We start from the raw sequence: 20,918 nt of genomic DNA on the forward strand, positions 1-20,918 counted from the left end.
AACAGGCCCTACATATACGTAAGGTATTTATCAAATTATCATATTTCAAACACTTTCAAAATATTTTTACAAGATCTATAAAAACTCGTATATTTTATCTATCCTCCAATAAACGGGTTTGGGGATGGTTTTTGGCACAAAGCCTTGGCCTGAAATGGGTCACTTTTTTTTGCCAAACCCGACCCATCCCGTGATAAACTCTACTTACCCATGGATGTACTCATGTACCCAAGTTTCCATACCACCTACTTTCCTTGCCATCACCATCCTTAGCCATTCCCACCCTACAAGTCTACAACCAACGAATCAAGCCCCTGAAGCCAACCCAAAGCAATCAAGAGTTTTTCTTTTTTTTTAGAGCAACTACAATGGTTGGCTAATTCATATAATAGCTTGTTATGTCAAATCATCTTTGTAAGCTACAACAATTCTAGCTATTTGTTGCTCCAATGGTTAAGCTAGTTATAAATTAATTTATTTTTAAATTTAAAATATTTTTTATCTAATAAATATCTACCAAGCTAATTAGCTCTACAAAGCTAATTTGCTTGCCAAAGCTAATCAGCAAGATGTGCAACAATGGTATAGCTATTAGTTTAAGAGTTTTAATATTTGCAAGCTAGTCCCTTTTTTCAACCATTGGAGTTGCTCTTAGCACCTATCAAAAACAAAACACGTGGCTCTATTAACTAGTATATTAAAAACAATTAAAACAAGTTATGGGTCATTTTGAAAGGGTCTCCCCTAAAATTAAAACCGCCTTGAGTTAATTGGTAGTTAAAACCTTTTAAAGAGGAGAAGTCATAATTATAACAAATGACATCAATTTTCCAATGAAATTTGGTGGCTCAAATAATGTGGTAGCCTTGGTGTTTTCAGGTGTGGGCAGTTGTAGACATGGTGGTGTTGGGGTAGGAAATGTACAATGCTTCGATATTTTTGGCAGAGATACGTCGTATTCACTATTCACTGGCTAAAACTCTAAAAAGGTTTGGATCAGTAGTGGTCACGAATCTCACGATCCCTTTTCTTTGAAATATTACTCTTGCACTCCATGTACATACCAAGTTAAGCACAACTTGTTCCTGTGATGAGCGTGAGCAACCAAGCAAAAAGAAATACAAAACAGCTACTGCAGGAAGTTCAGTTAAATTTCCAGTGATTTTCACTATGAGATGATACATGTTAGCTCTCAACATACCTAGTAGTTTTACAAAGCATCCAATGAAAAGTGCCAATCAACAAGTTCAGTTCAAAGTTGTTCCTAAAACTTACATCGGAGGGGTAAAGCCTAACTACGTCACAAAATTACCAGAGAACAGCCCGGAGCTTCATGGAGCTGTAATGGGTCAAAAACTCAAAATATTAATCTTTTACTAATTTTGGGAGAATAATTAGTCATTTGACTCACTTCCAGAGCTTCACATACTTGTCATGACTAGCAGAAGCCACCAAACCTGTTACGCTAGATACAGCTAGCGCAGCAATGAGCCCTTCATGTGCTGATAGGGTCATCGTCTTGTTTTCTGACATGTTCCAAAGCTCCATAGACTACAAAAACACACACAGGATAATAATTATGTTAGATTCAAAACCATTAGGAGGATACAAGGAAAATTCCACTTCTCATAAAATGCTGTTTCTGGATAATAATTAGCAGAGCTAGGGGGTGCGGTATTCCCACAAATATTATTGATTAACAATCTATTTTGTTGACTAGCTTTAAAATTCATATATACTCTTTGGTTCAGTGATTATTGCCAAGAAATATAATTTATGCTAATGGGGAGCACTAAACCTGGGTTCAATCCATTATGATTTCCAACTGATGAAATTCGTATATACATTTCCCCCCCCCCCCCTCCTCAATTCTTTATTTATTATTTCCCATTCATCAGAGAATGATATTAGAGTTTAGACACTTGCCTGATAACATCCAATCACCAGCAAAGAAGAGTATGTAGGATGGAAAGCACACGAGTAAAACTTGTTTCCATTGCAGCTCAGCTCGTGCACACAATCACCTTCATTTCCTAAGCCAAGACTCCAGACTCTAACAGAGTCCTCACTGACAGAAGCCAAGAATTCACCAGAGGGATCCCAGCATACAGAATGAATCTGTTTTGTGTGTCCCTACAACGAAAATCATGCAGTTTAAGCTTCACATGCCAAGATATGCAAAGAAAAACAGCGCAAACATTTGATGTCAGCAAGCATATTATATAATACACATCAAACCATGCATAAACACACAAGCTATACCTTTTCTAACTCTAACCAAGAAATGAAAATGTAATAATTGGGACCAAGGAATAACTTTCATTAAAAATTATGCAGTTCATCTTATTGCACAAAATCAGGAAATAGCAACCACCATTGAAGTCTTGATGTTCAATTAAACATAAAGGCCAACCTGTAATCTGTGCAGACAAGCTTGCGTCTCCACATCAAGTATAGATATAATATTATCTGCAGCAGCAGCAAGGTATCTTCCATGACAGGGCTGGAATCTTATCTGGGTGCTGCCACCCTGCATAAAATATAATGTGAAAGAAATGTCATTCTTATAATCTTAATCATATCCTACTCATGTTCGCTACTTTGCTTTCCTTCTGTTTCTGTTTCTTTGAAAGGGTGTACAGCAAATTAGCAATGTCCTCCATAGCAACAATTATAAGAGAGGGGCAAAAGACTGATAACCCTCAATCCTATAATAATTGTTAACTTTACCCTTTTTGAATGCTCAAAAGTTGTCAAGTTTCCAATAATAATAATAATTATAATACAGAAATAAAAAAGCAAAAGCTTTCATTATACCACAAATTTGAATGATTAATAGTCAAAACTTGCATGTAAATGACACTGAGGGTCAAATCACAAATGCTTGATGTTCCCTTAAATTTTTTTGCATTTCTTATAGAGGACAACTACAAACTACAATAAGATTTAAGGCAGAAGGGGTATCAAAGTTGAGGGGTTCAACAGAATTTCACCTTAAAGACCCTGGCACAGCTTCCGTTGTTTACACTCCAATAGCGGATTTCACCATCCCCATCGCATGAACCGATGAGATCATCTTTATTAGGGTGGAAGTCTAGAGACATGACAGTGGCAGAATGTCCCATAAAATTACGAAGCGAATAGCCAGGCTGAAAATACAATATTTACCCATCAGTGTAATTTCTATAAGACAAATGTCAGTTCTGCAAACAAAACACAAACCTAGGACAAGGAAAGGGAAAAACATAATACAGAGAAAAACTAAGCATGCAACAATCAATCATAGACTATGTAAGCATCGCAGACAATGATAAAAACAAATCTATTATTGTCATTTCCATTAACAAGCCAACGGGTCCATCTATGTTTCCTTGGATCTTTCATAGTATTGCCAGTGAAAACTGAAATAAATGATAAGTTAGCATTTTTCAAAGAGAAGGCATCTATGTTACAAAGAATTTTGACCTGCAGAACAACTGCTTCAGCCAGATGACATGATTTAGTATCCCAATATGCATTCTGAGACAAAATGTGGGTTTTAAGTAACCTGCAAATTGTCGGGGCCTTAACATGAACTACTTATGTTGAGGAAGCATTGAGTTCTAGTCAACAGCATAGATCACCGGATAATTAATTCTTAGAATCTTGGATACTTAGATAACAAACAGCATGAAAAATCAATTGATGTTTAAAATAAAGGATACTTGTTCGATCAAGCAGAGAAAAACACAGACATATTTAACGATGGGACAAAACAATAATATAGCAATTTGCAGTGAGGAGACAACAAGATGAAAATGTGCACTAACATTTTCCACATCCCAAACTCTAACAGATTTATCGAAAGATGAAGTCGCCAGGCGTGACATGGAAGGACTGAAGCGGACATCAGTTATCAATTTTGTATGCTCCTCAAGTGTAGTTTTGGGCTTCAATGAATCAGCATGCCACAGCACAGCCTACATGAAAATTTCAACATATTTCTGTAAAGTCATATTCATTTAGTAAATAAGCAACTTTTAACTCATAAAATATTTGGCCCACTTTTATTTAAATAGTCACCTTCATATCATGGCCACCTGTGGCAAGGAGTTTTCCATCTGACGAAAAGTGACAACAGACTACTTTGCCTGTACTCCCTCGAACAGAGTTTACTTCTGTGAACATAAATCCTAAAGCAATGACAGATTAGCAGAATTAAATTAACTTCTGACTAAGCACCAAACGAACTTATATGTAGACATTTAATCTTGCCACTTGATTTGTACAATTCAAGTGGATACTACTTCAAAGTTCAAACTATGCCGGCTGATAAAATTTGTGCACCTACGTTAGCTTGATCCCTAGATTTTAAAAAGGGTGACTACACTCTTATGAATAGTGGAGACGATTATGCCCCTAAAAATTTATATACATACTTGCACTTTGTAAAAATATGACTAAACTTTTATAAATAGTGTTTGAGATCATTATGCCCTTAAAATGTTTATTTACACATTTATCTACAATTATAGTGTTTGAACAATTATACTTTTAAAATATTTATTTATTTATTCGCCCTTAATAAAATTAATTGCCTTTTTCTAGTTCTGAAAAATAGTGTACGGTCATTTATACCCTAAAGATATTTGTTTCCAAATTTTTACTCATTAATGCTACCAACAACTAAAGTGTGATATAGGGTCAAACCAAAAAGCTCCTTAATAATGTCTAGCAAAGTGGCGCGCATCGTGCACGTTAGGTTGTTAGCCGCCCTAGTTAAAGGAACTAGAACTTTACATGATACTACATAGTTGGCTAGTTGCTATACTTGCTAAGTCGGTAGGACTTATATTAAACAAAAAAAAAATAAAAAAAAAATTATAAATTTAATTTCCTAATTTGGATGTACATCAATTTTGAAAGGAAATGAAGTGCAAGTGATACTTCAAAGGATAGGACGATTACTTTTTGTAAATATAAAGTTAGTGTTATTACTTGTGTTTAGATCATAGGGAGGTCATTTGTTAGGGTTTTGGTGTGGAGATATTTAATACGTAGTAAGAATCTATGATGGAAGAAAAAGGATTTTGGGAGACGTGGAAGAAGAACTGCAATATGATGATAGAGGCGTATGTACAACTTGAACATCATACCCAAAACCAAATGACATACTTCGTAATAAATAGCTCCAATAAACATAAGAGCTATAACTATGATGATGTTATGTTAATTGGAGCTTATGTTATTTGGTTTTAGTTTTCTTGTACTTTGGTTGTATGCTTGATGTTCATCGAATGTAGAGTGTGCATTGTGCATACGTCTTCGCCATCCAATTATTGGTTGGCCACAACCTTCACATGGTGACAAAAACAAGCCACAACCAAGCTATGGTCATAGCGAGAGAAAGGCAGCAATAGCATGTTGCGCACAACGTGGCCCCTATTGGGGTAGGCAATTTAAATCCCACATGGAGAGAATAAGGAAGAGACGACCTCCATATAAGTTCTTGTGTAAGTTATCATATAATGCAATCAATGTATAAAAAAGCTCAAGGCACGCTGAGGCGATAAGGGATATGCAGCGCCTTGGTGCGCCTAAGGCGCACTATATAAATACTTGAAAAAAATTAGGAGAATTTTGCTTCATGTGCGCCTCGGGTGCACCTAATCAAAATTGCCTTGCCAGGCCAAAAAAAGCGCTTACCCCCTATCGCCTTGCGCCTCAGCGCCTAGAAGCGCCTTAGGCGCGCTTTTTCAAACACTGAATGCAATCCCAAGAGGGTGGCAAGTGAGAGAAATGTAGTTGTAAGGTTAGTGTCTATAGAAAACGTCAATTAAAAATCAACATGATGAATACGGCACACGAGTGTGGTAAGTCCAAGTAATGAAGAGAGTGTTTTATCCATGTGAGAGCAACATGAGATTTTTTGTATTGAGAACATTAAGAGAACCATCCCAAAATATCAAATGAAGGAGAACCCATTGTCTTATATAAACCTTGCATTAACCCCCAACCAATGTGAGTCCAATCCCATACCTTTAAATTAGCCCCAAGTGGGAGATTGTTGTGTTCTAAGTGTTAGCTAACTAAGTATCTAATATAGTGGTGGAAGAGACAGCTTATATGAAATCATACATATCTATATGAGTTTCAAAAGATACAAAGGTAGGCCACAACCTACCTAAGTCCGTGAAGACTAGCCACTGTCAAGCTATAGCGTGAGAAAAAGGCAGAGGCCATAGACAACCCAAAACTTCAAGTGCCATGGTCAACTACTAGCTTCTATGTGCTTGAATGTATTCAACCTAAACATTATATTTGTGCCCTAATATAAACAACGGGGTTAGTTGTCATATTACGCAACCCAAAAAGAAGAGGGGTGAGAAACCCTTGGGGAAGATACTTTATGCGCTTATAGGAGTTAAAGTCATTGTGTACTCGTTATTAAACTTGGATCCTAATTTTAGTGAGATTGAGGAAATTGAGAAAGATATTGAGTATCTTGTATTCACCACGTACACATTGAGTAAAGCCTAGTACAAATTTTTTAGTTGGTATGGTGTGTGATAGCGGGAATCCACCTTTTATCACTTTTGTATTTCCTTTGAAGTATAACCTGATCCCATCAGTAAGTCAACACTCTCTCCCCCTCTTTTATTTTAATTTTTTTACCACGTGACCCCTACCCCGTTTTTCCCTTCTTAAAAGTTAATGTTAAAATTAATAGAGTTACCGTAGTAAAATATCATTATGATTTTCCTTTGAAGTATATCGTCTCTTTTACTATTTGTCTTGCCTTTTATTTCACCTTAATTACACTTCTCATCCTCAACCTCTTTAATTTGCTTCCACTACGCACTTACAACTCTAAAACAACAACAACAACAAAGCCTTAGTCCCAAAATAATTTGGGGTTGGCTAACATGAATCGTCATAAGGAGAATTGTACAATATACAAAATCTTACAACATGTATTCATCTTTTAACGAATAAGTTACTCTGCAGTCAGACAGTTTGCGCGTACACACTTCCCTGGATGCTCATAGGTGCTCTAGATAATCAACCCACTACTCTCATAGGAAGCGGCCAACTTCTACACCCAAATAGGTGAATCCATCAAGTGTGTACTACCACATACCACCACTCATATGGATATGGATCCATTAAGAACCATACTGCTCATCCTCAAACCAAAGTGGTATATCATCACAATATTCGCAGATATAAGAGGGTGGAAAACAAACAATGCTTTACTATTCATAACGTCGCCCTTTGAACTCCAAGCATAAGAGGTTTTCTGCATAAAATACATCTCAAGTTCTTTTATGTTCTTTATTATTTTCTGTCTAGCATTACTATACTGTTTAATAGCAGAGTTTGTGGGCCCCTGATCCTATCAGTTACAATGATAATACAAGTACTTCAAGTCATGTACTCAGTCACGTAAATATGGATAGCAAGAAATCAAGACCATGTACAGATTTTAATTTGTTCCCGAGTGACATAAAATCAGAGTCGTGAAGACTTGTTTAAATCTATTTAAAAACTCAGCAATAAATATTTCCCAAGTGGCTAAATTTCGAGGTAGACATATTGAGATGAATAATTTGCATAGGCTGACACTCTCATCAGATATGGGCTAGTAAGATATCAATGACCAGAATGAAGAAGCCATATTGTTACAATAGAATTCAACATTATATAAGATTTCACAATTAAACGTACGGGCATCAAGGAGTTGGAAAGCCATCAGGAAATGCATGTCATTTGTTGTCTATCACTTGTTATATTTTTAGCAACTATATCTAATTCCAGAGCTCATATCAGCTGTTAACTCAAGCATTCAAATGCCTCTTTCATATTCTGAAACAGTGGGATGTGAAGTATGCAAATCAATGATTCCAACGTACCTTTGGTTATGTCCGCGCCACGGCCAACTGAATCTCTGTGGTCTGCATCATCAGGCGATAAGAATGACTCTACATTGTCATCTAGAGTCCCATCCTCCACAAAACGCTCCATATCAACCTGAAACTCCAGATGTTTGCCATCTTAGAGCTCGCGTGAAATGCCGATGAGAGGTTGTGCAATGCTTAAAATATTGCCTATCAGCAAAACATAATTAAAATTTGCTCACCAGCTGGTTTGATGGTGATGTAAGGTTTCCAGTTGCTTCAGTACCAAACATTAGTGCTGGCTTTGAAGTGCTGCCGCCATGAGAGAAGGATGGCATTGACATCACATCTCCAGCTGTATGAGTTGAGGGGGTTGAAGGAGCAGAACTTGGGGAAGGTCCAGCAGTATTTGCAGTTCCAGAGCTATTTGCAGGTCCTGAAGATGATAGAGGCTGCTTTCTCTTTCTCCCATTCTGATTTTTTGAAGCCTTAATAAATTAAAATCATGTTAGGAACCCATACAATTACAAAGGTGTTACTTGACCATGCCACCATCATAATTTAGGAAATGTCATCATTGTCTTTCACATTATAGACTGTAATAATTATCATTGTTTACATCTGTTAGATCAAAAGATGAACTCTCTCCAAGTATCTGAAAGAAAATACTCGTAAGTAGTTTGAGAATCAAAGGTATTATATTCCTTCAAAACTAAAAGACAGTACTACTGCACCAACAAGATGATAAAATTAAATATTGCATATAATATAATAGAAATTTCCAATTATTACTGACTTGTACTTAAACGAACAGCTCTGAGGAAGCATGTAGAGTTAAATTAACAATGGATTAGGAAAAATATTAGACCTGATCATTCCCTCGGAACGAGTTGGATAAGCTACCATCCATGGTAATACTACTAGCTCCACCAATCTTGTCAGGCTGATGAAGAGCATGATTTGAAATTTGAGAAGGTTGACCAGAAAGTCCATTCTGCTGAAGTTGATGAAACTGATGCTGGTGGAGACTGATTTGTTGTTGCTGCTGTTGTTGCTGCTGATGATGATGTTGCAACTGAGCCATTTTCATCTAGAAAATAGTACAAGCGCAAAGAGTTAGTTTCGCAGAGCACTGGTTACACAACAACCTTAACTAAGACTTAAGGCATCCATTCCATCATAAGATGTTACATACTCCCTCCGTCCCTTATAATTGCACCATTGTATGTTTTGGGGTCAAACTTCAAAACTATGATCACAAATTCTCACTAATGTATGCTTCGTAAAAAATAATTTGGTCATGTAGTATCGTGTTCTCTCACCGTCTACTTTAAGAGTATCAATTTTTAATAATTTGTTTGCGTACATAATTGGAGATATTAATGTTTGAAGATGTTTCTTGAAGACCATGAAATCCATATGGGGCAAACAAATAAGGACGGAGGGAGTACTAAATTACAGGCAACTGGGTACATTATAAGGCTCAAATGTCCGACATTAAACATGCTTCACCAACAAACACTACTAGGCTTTGACAATTATTCAGCATGTCTTGTCTTGTGCGCCCTTGAAAAACAAGGCTCTTCATGAAACAAGGCCTTGAAAAACAAGGTCTTGAAAAACAAGGCTCTTCATGAAACAGCCTTAATAACATTCATAATGGTTAGGCTACAAAAAATTGGTCACCAACTCACCCTGTTCTAAGATGGAGCCTCAATAAGGGCGATATGGTTAATATCATCTGAGCTGACATTTAAGAATTGAAATGATTAAGTAATATACTACCTCCGATTGTTTTTTAGTTGACGAGTATACCTTTTTGAGAATAATTTTTAGTTGACACGGATTCCTTTTTGGGAAGTTTATTTTTAGTTGACTCCACTACACACTTGATTAAATGAGCTAGGCACATGGTCTACCCACTAGCTTTAACATTCTCTCTCCTATCCTTAAAGTGTGCCTAAATTAAATGTATCATCAAAAAAGAAACGGAAGAAGTGTTAAATGTTGTTACAAAAAAGTAATATATTTAATATTTGAATAGCAGTTCTAGTAAGTTTAATGTTGATTTAGTTGAGTACTACACATTTTCAAAATCAATACTTGGGAGAAAATCATTAGCTAGAACAGCTTGCTTGGCACGAATCCTACTGATCAACAAAAATCCAAGCAGAAGATGATTACCTTTAATAATGCATCAGCGTCTCCACGGGGTACAACAGGACAACCAGCTTGCAAGGGTGATCCGAGGTTTGGGACCATGTCTGCAGAGAGAAATCCCTCCTTCCCAAAACTCATACTTCTGTTATTCAACAACATTCTGAGTCTTCTGCTTTCCATATCATTTGCTGAAGCTGATGTCAAATTCTGTTGGGCAAGCAAAAGTTGTTGCTGATGCTGTGGTGACAACATCTGAAGTTGGTGAAAGGGTTGAGAAGTTGGCATATACGATTTCTGCTGCTGGAGAAGCCCAGGTCGAAGATTATCCAATCCCTAACAAGGGGACAATATGGTCAGGAATCAATTATGGGCTCTTTCACAAATCCCAAATTAGAATGATAACTGTGTACAACTGTACAGACTCTAACAATATACAACTACATACTGCAATAACTACAAGTATAATTACAAGGCTGGAGCAAATGTACCAATAATGGACGACTCAAATTAATTTGATCTTAAAAAGACTTACTGTGAGTGGCCATCCCTTCAATGTTAAATTATTACCACTTTGGTTTGAACCTGATTCAAGAGGTTAATGTAATACATGAGCCAAATAAACATGGAAAAGGCCACCAGACCACAGCTACACGATCAAAGTAGAATACTGTTGGAAACTGCCACCTTAAAGTAGGAGCAGTATCCAAGTGAAATATATCATTTCAAGTATTATTAGAGCCAGTAATACATTAGTTAGATTCAAGGGTATCACAGACAATACCAGGAATACCTAGCAATGATGCTTCAGGTCCAGCAGCTCGAGGAGTCAAGCATGAATTCATTTCTGTCTTTATGTCCTGCTCAAAATCAGGAAATTACTGGACCATGTCAACTGCAGAGCGCTGCATAAGGCAGTATAGGAAGGAAACCGAGCAAGAAGACTTACTGCTACAGACCCCGGCTGCTGCTGATTCCGAGATGCCATCTGCTGAGACATACCACCAGATGAACCATGCAAAACTTGCCTGCAAATAGCAAATTAACAGAATCATATAATTGTTCAAAATACATTGAAGAATGGCCAAGTAAACAGCTTTATAATTCAATTTTAAAGAGTGGAAAAATGAAAGGTCTTTCACCTGACAAAGAACCAAGAACAAAGGTTAAAATCAGAGCAGCAAAATCCAGAATATAGCTAACAAAGAGCTACAACACTACTTAAAATAACAAAATTGCAATGCTACCAAGTCAAACATCAAGAAAATATATTCAAACCAATTCACTAGATGGAAAATGATGTTCGGATGCTAATCTACATAAATAGCACTCCATTAAAACAAGATCATTACAATGTAAAGCTGGAATATTTAACCAATCATCAAAAAGGAGAGGGAAAGAGAAGAAGACAGACCCTGAATGCTGGCCAGCAACAGCTGATTTCAGTATAGTGGCATGATTCTGATCCATGAGTTGGCTAACATTATCAGCAAATCGCTGCTGCAAGAAGTGCATTTGTAGTTAGACTATCACAAAGAATCCACAACACTAAACATGATGATATAAAGGAGCAACTTACTTTCAATGATGTGTCATCCAATGAGTCCCTTTGTTGGGGCAATTTTAATCGTTCCTCGTACATTTTGGTCGCCATGGCATTTGCAGTGCCAGAATTTTGTCGAGTAGGAGGATCATTTCCTGCATGCTCATTAGCATTGCCATTAAGATGAGCACCATCTCTTCTTTGGGATTGTTGTTGATGTTGTTGCTGTTGTTGTTGTTGTTGTTGTTGTTGTTGTTGTTGCTGCTGTTGTTGTTGCTGCTGCTGCTGCTGTTGCTGTTGTTGTTGCTGCTGCTGTTGTTGTTGCTGTTGCTGCTGCTGCTGTTGTTGTTGTTGTTGTTGTTGCTGCTGATGTTGTTGCGGCTGTTGTTGCTGTTGTTGTTGTTGTTGTTGTGCATGCCTCTGCATCAGTATCTGTTGCATATGCAAATGCTGTTGTTGCTGTATATTAGGCGGTTGCTGACTCTGAGGATGTTGCTGCTGCTCCCTTGCTCTTAACAATTGAGTCTGCAATTTCAGGGACACATCAGAAGCTCCAAAGTCCAGATTAAGATTTAATTTCTAGTTGCACAATACAATGCAGTTAGCATTACTCAAGAGGACAGCAGTAATACATTATAGAAAGGCGACATAAAAGTTTCCGGTGAAGTGAAGATTCAACAAAATTCTTAATGACATCAACATTTGAAATTCGACAGGCAAACATTAGTTTTTAAAGAGTAAAGCATTGTAATTTGTAAGTAGTAAAATGCACTTCTGGTCTTGCTTTGATATCAAACATTGCACCACAGGCTCATACCAAAAAATAAAGATTTACTGAAGTTAATAGTATTGACCCTTTGCAATATGTGAGAGTTACAGGAAGCTCAAACCAGATTTCTACTATAGTTTCCTAAATACAATTGTAGGTTCATTTCCAGATTGGCTGTCTGCCCATGCGGCCCATGCCAATCAAGCATATTAAGATATAACACGAAATGGGATACACACATAATACAAGAAGCAATCACACCACATACTACTTCTCAGACCAACCTCAATATATGAAGCAGCTACCTCGGAGTGTTTTTCATTTGTTCTGGCAATAAATATATCCCAGAAGACAGACCACCACTCGAACAAAAATCCACCAGGTGCATCAATAGCTGCAAATACCATGTCTCAATTTTCAAAAAATAAAGTGTTGAAAGCTAAAATAAAAACTAGAAACAATAGCAGTAAATTTGCAAGAAATCATACCAACAGGATCAGATGAGACCTTTCCCTCAGTTTGAAAGGCTTGTGCAGTAGCCTTTAGATCCCTTTTAACTAAATAATCATGAATATACACATCTAACCTGATAATTACAAAAATAAACATACATTATTTCTGTGATTTTCCAAAAATTCACTCTTTAACAACACAAATAATGCAATAATTCAACACTAAAAACAAGCAAAAAAAAAATTACATTCACCCAACTAGACAAGAAATTAACAAACATCAATTCTGTGATTTTCCAAGAATCCCACATTATATTTTGTTTTGAACCAAAATAACTACAGAAATTATGCAATTCATCAGCCCAAAAACCTTAAAACCAAATAGAAAATTGCACAAAATCACAGAAATGGAGGCATGCACACTAAAGAGGCACCATTTTATACAGCTCCCAAGACTTTAAAACCATAAGTAGACATTAAGGAGTGAATTTTGTGGGTTTACGACTGTTAATTAGCAAAAAATTAAACCCTAACTTTAAACCTAAACTGAAACAGCAGCAAAAAAAAAAATGGTCAGAAACAATGTGATGCAGAAACTGAACAAACCCAGAAAGCTTAAAATAATCCAGAAGCTAAATCAAGAAGAGAAAGTAAATTTGTTTCTCAATTCTCATAAATTAATAATCAAAAAGATGAGATTTTTGGTGAAAAAAACTAAAACCCAGAAAAATTAGAAGTGCCCAGATAATAAATCCAGAAGAAAATGCAGAAAAAACAAAAGAAAAATTAAAACTACAAAAGTACCGCATGCTAGTTAGATAGTGAAAAACAAGAGAAAAAAGAAGAAATTTGTTGAAAGAAAGATGAGATTTTTGGTATGAAAGCTTACATTTTATCAGCTTCCCAATTAGTCTGAGACATTTTTGTTGAGAAATTACAAATTCAGTTGACAATGTCAGTTCTTCATTAAATAGTTAAACTCAAAGAAAGAACAACAACAATAAAGGGCAAAGCTTTTTCTATTGTCAGAAAAAAAATTGAAGTTTAGAGAGAGAAAGAAGAGAGAGAATGAAGAGAAATCTATCTCAACTGAACAGAGAGAACAGAAGCAGAGGGCCTCTAATTTGGACAAATGAAGAATTTAGGAAAATTAAAAAAAAAATACAGTAAAGAAAAAAAAGTACAGGATGTTAATAATTAATGATATATTTTATAGATTCTCATTGTTTCAGGAAAAAAACATTGGCCCAAATGAGTAATTTCACATCTTTTATTTGTTAGGGGCTTCTGCTCTATTCTATTCCAATTTTTTGTCTTCACTCATTTTGATTTTTGTTTGACTGTTCAAAAAAAAAAAAAGAAGTGAACATTGATGTACTCAGTACTTGTACAAGTTTTGCCCCTATGCCTATGCACTTTGAACTTCTTGGTTTTTTTTTTTTTTTTTTTAATATGAGATAAAAGATCATTTTAAACCAAGAACATCTACTATAGGACTATAGGTTAAGTTGGTCCAACTACGTAAATTAATGTTTAAAGATAGAGGGATAGATAAAGAATCCCTTTACTTATAGATGATGGAAACTCATCTTATGTTCTCGTGACTTACTTTATATTCCTTTAATGATTTAAGATATGCGCTCTTTAGCTTAATTCATTTCATTTCTTAATTTCCTTCTCTCATAAATATTCAGTTTAGTTCAATAAATCAGAACCGGCCCTAAAATGTTACTCAGTTCAGCTTAATTCAGTTCAATAAATTAGAACATACCCTAAAATGTTACTCCGTGTTTCTACTTTCAATTTTAATACTCATGTGAGACGATTACTATTAAAAACAAGACTAAAACTTATAAATAAAGGAAGTACAACATGTGTGTGTTTAGTCTCTAATTTATATACAAGTATAACTAATTGTGATTTTGAAATCATTATTAGAATCAAAGTTCAATAAGTTTAGAGTTTCACACCGAATTGTCTTATTATTTTAGGTGGAATGGATTTTTTTTTTCTTTTAAATAAGTGAAAAACAGTTGGACACAATCAATCATAAGCGATGCAAGTGTTCATAATTTTTTCACTCCATATAACCCAGCTGGTTATTAAGATCACATGACATCATTTTTTTTTTTTTACAACTATGTGAAATCAATTGTTACTTATGTAGTATGGAGTATACATTTATAAAAAGATTAATTTATTGCCTTATATTATTTCATAAATTATGATTTTACATATATATACTAAGATGCATTACAACTTTCTAAGTAAAAGACTGTGAATATCCATGGTCCTTTTAAGAGTGTGTTTTCCTTTCCTACATTTGAAGTGTATTAATTTCTTAAAATAAAAAGCACGACCGTTAACTTATTTAAACTAGCCTTTTGGCCCGTTCAATGTACAAGTTATTTTTTGGGTTAATTATTTTCACATAGAGGTATTTTTTCAAAATTTGAAACTTTTGATATAATATACAAAGTAATTGTTTCATTGCTAAAACTTAAAAGAAATAAAGAGTCAGAGTAGAACTGTAAAAGAAGTCGAAGGATTTTGGTTAGGTATACCATAGATACATGAAGATTGTGGAATATGAAACGATAGATTAGTTTAAGTTGTATTTTAAATCTAGGAGATGAAAAGACATTTTTATTATTATTCATATGTTTATATAATGTGTACTAATTGCGGTGGAAATGAAACACTTCATTTTCTTACTTGAATTTGCAAGTTATGTAATGTATAAAGAGTTAAAACACAAATATTAAGGAATGTGACATGTGGCATAGGGTAAAGAGCGACTTGTGATGATATGGGTCATGTGAAAAATTTGTGATTTGTGTTTTTAAATAATAAGTATAGATTTATTACAATTGTGATAAATATCAATAGTACTTTGATTTCCCAACTTACCTTGATAGCTCTTGTTGGCTAAACTTACTACCCCAAATGGAAATTTATCTTACTTTAATAGCGCTCTTGTTGGCTAAACTCATAAGCCCAAGTGGAAACTTATCTTACAGGATCAAAATTTAACGTGATTTGAGAAAGTTATCTATAGTAAATGGGCAAGAACATAACTTAATTGTTTTGCTTAATATTAAATTTATTGGTTTTTAAACTTTTATTTTGTACAATATCACAACAATACAGCATATATAAAGTATTAAAGTGATTTTTTTTTTTCATTTTATTCAAATCTCATAACTAATCTGATCTAATCTAATACAATAGATATCAAAAAAAGAGGCAAATCATTTGAAAACCCCAATGAAGTTTGCATCTCTCCAAAATTTGTTATCCTATAAATAAATTTAAATAATCTACCATGCCAAAAAACTACAAATTTTACGTAAAAGGCACTATGTTTTGGAAAAACTGGCTAAAGTAGCACCAAATTGTTTGTGCAAGCCCAAGAGCACAACATTAGAATGGAGCAACTCACACCACCACGGGGGTTGGTGCAAATTTTAGCATAAAAAATATGTAGTGAAAAAATTCTACCAAAGTTTTAAAATTGTCAATTTGTTTAAAAAATGTTAACTTACATTTTAAGGGCAATTATACATGTGTCCCCTTAGGAACAAATACATCTAGGTGTTTAATATATTCTCAAGTTATTAATTTTAAAACATGTGACAAATTCACACATTGGCAATTGTAACTAATGTAGATTTTCACTTATTATTTCAAATCTGTCTACAAGAATGCAAATCTAAGAGATTATAACAGAGATACAAAATTTAAAGATATAACATATACTTATATAAAATGACTTGTAATTCTTGTAGAATTTTTTACCATCAGATTTTATTATATGCCAAAATGTGCACCCAGCCGCACAAGCCAGTGAGCCACCACCTGTAAGGGGTGTTGTGCATTTCTCCGCTTAAAGTCTTAAAGGTTGTGCTACTGGCCTCACCTAACATGAAGTTTGTGTTGTTTAAGGCAATTTTCACTGTTTTTTTTTTCTTGTGATATTCTACTATTCTCAATTACCATTGTCTTTTACATAATTACATAGAGTGCAACAAAAATAAATACCTTCATGTAAACTAACATCCACTAATCTTATTTTTTTTAAAACTTATGTAGTACAAAATAGCCAATGTCTAGATGCACAACTATATTCAGTTACAAATGGAGTCATCACATACTCATATTCTATAAAATATCACTTTAAAAGCACAACAAAACATTTGTATTATGTATGCATTTATTCCTTTTTTTCAAAATATAAAAACCGGATAAATAATTATTTAAAAAAAAAAAGCAAATTTAAAATAAGTATAACGGAATAAAGTTCACCGCTCTTCATATCCACACGATCTTATTTTCTTATGATTAATATGACTTGCGGGGATCCTATTATCAAAGCCACATTTAACCCGATATATATTCAAAGTTGTTGTAATTGTATTGTCACACTTAACCTCTACTTTACAATATGTGCATTAATTGTTTTACTTTCTAAAACATCACTTTGAAATTAATTCAACAATAATTTACAAATAAATATTAGTAACTTTTACATATATGTAAAACCTGTAGTTACAGTTAATACGAACTAAATAAATAATGCAAAATGTCAAAAGTGTATAGGAGTGTATTTTGGAAATAAATGTAGCATCTGAAGACAAAATGGCTAGTAGTTAACACATCATGAAATTGTTCTAACGTGGACCTATATAGTAGTCTATAGTAATATTTGGCCCACTTTGTAATAGGATTGAAAAAAGTGTATTAAGGTCCATTTCCAATCAAATGTTCAACATGTTCAACATAGCATAATGGTACAATTTTTTATTTTTTTTCAAAGGATCAATTATTTTGATAGGGATGCTCGTACGAATTAAACTATTTAAGTTGTTTTATTTCAAAAAAAAAAAAAAAACTATTTAAGTTGTTACCTTTTTTTTTTTAGTTTCATAATTAAAATTTAAGCCTTAATTAATCAACGTAGAATGAATTTTAAGTTGCATGTTAATAATCAAAGAGGAACTTTTTCTATCAATCTAAAAACTACCCAATATTTCCTTCACTTTTTTTTTTTTTTCACTAAGATCATTTTGAGTTTGATGTTTACCAGTATATATCATTTAATGTGAGTTTATTTAACTATCTTCTTATAAAAGTTAAAAATAAGACGAATTCTAAAAGGTCTCATATCGTTATATATTTCTTTATGTATAATTCAGAATACAATATCAGCACGAAACATGTAGTCAAAGACTCAAAGAAGAATGGTGTCAATACTCAATAGTCAATAGAGTAAATACCTAGAGAGGATGAAGTGTACATCAATACTAAAAATTGTAATCTGGCCCAAAAATATAAACCAACTGAAGCAGTAATAGGCCCAAAAGAATTACTGATGATAAGTGGGCCCGTTACGACCCTCAACTATTTTTTGGCCCAAAAATATAAACCAACTGAAGCAGTAATAGGCCCAAAATAAATACTGATAATAAGTGGGCCCGTTACGGCCCTTAACTATTTTTGCTGGTGCACTTGTGTAAAATCATGCATCGGATTATTGACGTTGTTGCCTGCTACACTTTTAGTCATTTACTAGAATAATGCCCGTGCGATGCACGATTTATAAATCAAATTCTTAAACCCGTACGAAAAATAAAAATAAAAACAAAGGTAATTCATTTACTATTAAAGAACTTGGTTACTAATGGTCAATAAAAAAAAAATTAAAGGAACGTTATTTGAATAGTATTTTATGTTATTTGAATTTCTTTTAATTTTTTATAATGTTATTTTATTAATTGAAAAATAATTGAATAATACTCCACATAGCTATATAAGAAGTGGACTAATTTATATATATCTCCCGTTGAAAAAAAACTGAAATTTTCTTATCATACCATCCGCATCAGTAACTACAATCAATCTAATATATACATGTTTTATTTACCCGTCGCACTCATTAAATCTATAGACACAATAATAACTTTATATTTGACCTATCAGAACATATATTTTCCTAAGTTAACCATTGTGCCAAAAACTATATATTATATAATAGACACATATATAACCAACAGCTGATCTGAGGATTGGATAAGTTTTAGGTTATTAGGTTTCATTCCCCTTCCGATTGTTGTTGCAGGGGAGCGAACACATGTACTCCCTACCTAGTGTACGTAGTCTCAATCACCACTACACCAACAACCAATTGGTGTAGGTGTAGTGGTGATTGGGACTGCACTTGGTATAGAGGACACGTGTTATAAAATATTATATTATATAAATATGCTTTTTTATATTATAAAAAATATTATATTATATACACATACTATTATAGTTAAAAGTATTATTATGTATAAAACAACATAAATTATTGCACATGATTGTTGTATATCTAGTAATCTAGTATAGTACATGAGCAATGCAGGATTTTTAAATCAAAATGTTAGTTTTTCTAAAAAAAAATCATAAGTAATAGCATTGTTAATACGAATATTACAATTTAAAACACGAGTAATAGTTATAATACATTTTATATCTATCCCTTTTCCGTCAAATGTCTAATTCAATTTAACTTTTATTCTTCTTGTGTTAGATTGGTTATTGGTTCAGTTTTTTTTTTTTAATGCAAGAAAAACAAAAGGTCATTGTATAGAAAATGAAAGGCCGATTAAAATTAAATTTATGTTCAAGATTATGTTTTTTTTTTCCAAGACAACATTTTGGCTCAGCATTCAGTATTTGTCAAGGAGTACAACAAACGATAAAAGTAATTTTTACACTATTTTGTATCTTTATCAAAAACTTTTGTATTCATCCAATTACTTGAATTGAATTTAGGATAACTTGTAGACTATTTTGGGTAACTTTTATCAATAAAGCATAAATAACTTTCATTCATTACAGGGTAGCTTTTATAATAAGTGCACAATATTTTATTGTACATTTGATTTTTTTTAAAATGTTTGTATTGATTTTATAATTGACGTCAAACTAAATTCTATCGATTTTATTTAATTTTCATAAAAAAAACAATATTAGCCTTTCAAAATACGAAATATTTGTTTCCTTAATTATGCCACTTTAATCATATTGCTTCACATTAGTTATTATTCTTTAACTTGACTATAAACAAAGATTGGAAAGACTTTATGGATTATTTGTAGTATTGGAAAGTATATATTTATTATAAAAAAATTAAATCAATATTTATGTTAGGAAATCATGAAAATCTTATGCATGTATAGAAACTTGCTTTTATTGTTTGAAGTTTAACAAAAATAACTATGCTTGAATATGTAAACAATAATTATATAGATATATTTTATACATAAGATAAGCCAATGAGAGAGTGACATTTGTCATCCTCACATTGAGGCGCTTGTCTTTTAGTATAATATATAGATAGATAGATAGATAGATTACTACACATGAATTACTTAATTAGGCTATCTTAGGTTTGCCTCAACGTGTATTTTATTTACATATTAATTTATTTTTAAGACGAGTTTTTCTCATTGAAAATCAATTAATCAAATGCAGAATGTATTAATAGTTGAATTTAGGCTTGATTATTGCAAGAATCGAGATCGAGCACCCTTAGGCTCGGCTCGACTCGTGAGCTCGACGAGCCTGGAGATTTTGGCCTTGGCTCGAGTTTGTTAAGAAATAGTAGACTTGAGCTCGGCTCAATTTTTGGCTTGAGTTCGGCTAGATTTTCGACTCGAGTTTAGATCGAGTTGATACAACAATAAAGTTGAATTTTTTTAATGACATGAACACATCACTAGGTGAAAAAACGAAATTGGCACCGCCCTAAGGCCACCGGTTCTTAAGAACCAGTGGGGAAAAAAAGTGGGAAAAAACGAGGGAAGGGAATTGCCACCCTTCAAAGAGAACCGGTGGGTAAAATACTAAACCCACCAGTTCAAACCGGTGGCTTTATTTTTATTTTTTTAAAACCACCCCATGAATACCCAAATAAACCCTACTCTCCTCAGCCGCTCTACTTCTCCTTCTCTCTCCTCCTTCTCTTTCTCTCTCCTTCTCTCTCTTCTCTGTTCGTCTCCTTCTTTCTCTTTCGATCTCATCTCCTTCTTTCTCTTGTTCTTCTCCTTCGTTCTCATCTCCTTCTCTCTCTTTTT

At 33.8% G+C, this 20,918-nt stretch overlaps 1 protein-coding gene across 3 annotated transcripts; it reads right to left on the reverse strand.

Annotated features, from left to right (window-relative positions):
* Window positions 1-1,117: 1,117 nt before the first annotated feature.
* LOC110723122 (transcriptional corepressor LEUNIG-like) lies at window positions 1,118-14,040 on the reverse strand. 3 transcript variants are annotated; one of them, XM_021902426.1, is made up of 18 exons: window positions 13,688-13,719; window positions 12,835-12,932; window positions 12,631-12,740; window positions 11,614-12,102; window positions 11,449-11,534; window positions 10,984-11,062; window positions 10,819-10,894; window positions 10,570-10,619; window positions 10,062-10,370; window positions 8,746-8,967; window positions 8,120-8,365; window positions 7,893-8,010; window positions 4,063-4,172; window positions 3,810-3,959; window positions 2,994-3,149; window positions 2,414-2,530; window positions 1,927-2,133; window positions 1,118-1,551 (listed from the first exon to the last, which is right to left on the reverse strand). In XM_021902426.1, exons 1-18 carry the CDS (start codon window positions 13,717-13,719, stop codon window positions 1,408-1,410), a joined length of 2,799 nt encoding a protein of 932 aa, XP_021758118.1. In that variant the 3' UTR covers window positions 1,118-1,407. The 3 variants fall into 3 exon arrangements, with proteins under 3 accessions (XP_021758118.1, XP_021758119.1, XP_021758120.1); XM_021902427.1 differs by having other exon boundaries at window positions 1,408-1,551; window positions 11,449-11,531; window positions 13,688-14,040; XM_021902428.1 differs by having other exon boundaries at window positions 1,408-1,551; window positions 10,828-10,894; window positions 13,688-14,040.
* Window positions 14,041-20,918: the final 6,878 nt, after the last annotated feature.

Source organism: Chenopodium quinoa, unplaced genomic scaffold, assembly GCF_001683475.1.
Source record: "Chenopodium quinoa cultivar QQ74 unplaced genomic scaffold, ASM168347v1, whole genome shotgun sequence".
Taxonomy (NCBI): Eukaryota; Viridiplantae; Streptophyta; class Magnoliopsida; order Caryophyllales; family Amaranthaceae; genus Chenopodium; species Chenopodium quinoa.

Coding starts and splice junctions, on each gene's coding strand:
- LOC110723122 (XM_021902426.1), bottom strand. CDS start 13,719: ATGTCTCAGACTAATTGGGAAGCTGATAAAAT. Junction 3,960..4,062: donor CAGGTGGCCATGATATGAAG/GTGACTATTTAA, acceptor ATTTTCATGTAG/GCTGTGCTGTGGCATGCTGA. Junction 2,134..2,413: donor CTTGTCTGCACAGATTACAG/GTTGGCCTTTAT, acceptor TTTTCGTTGTAG/GGACACACAAAACAGATTCA.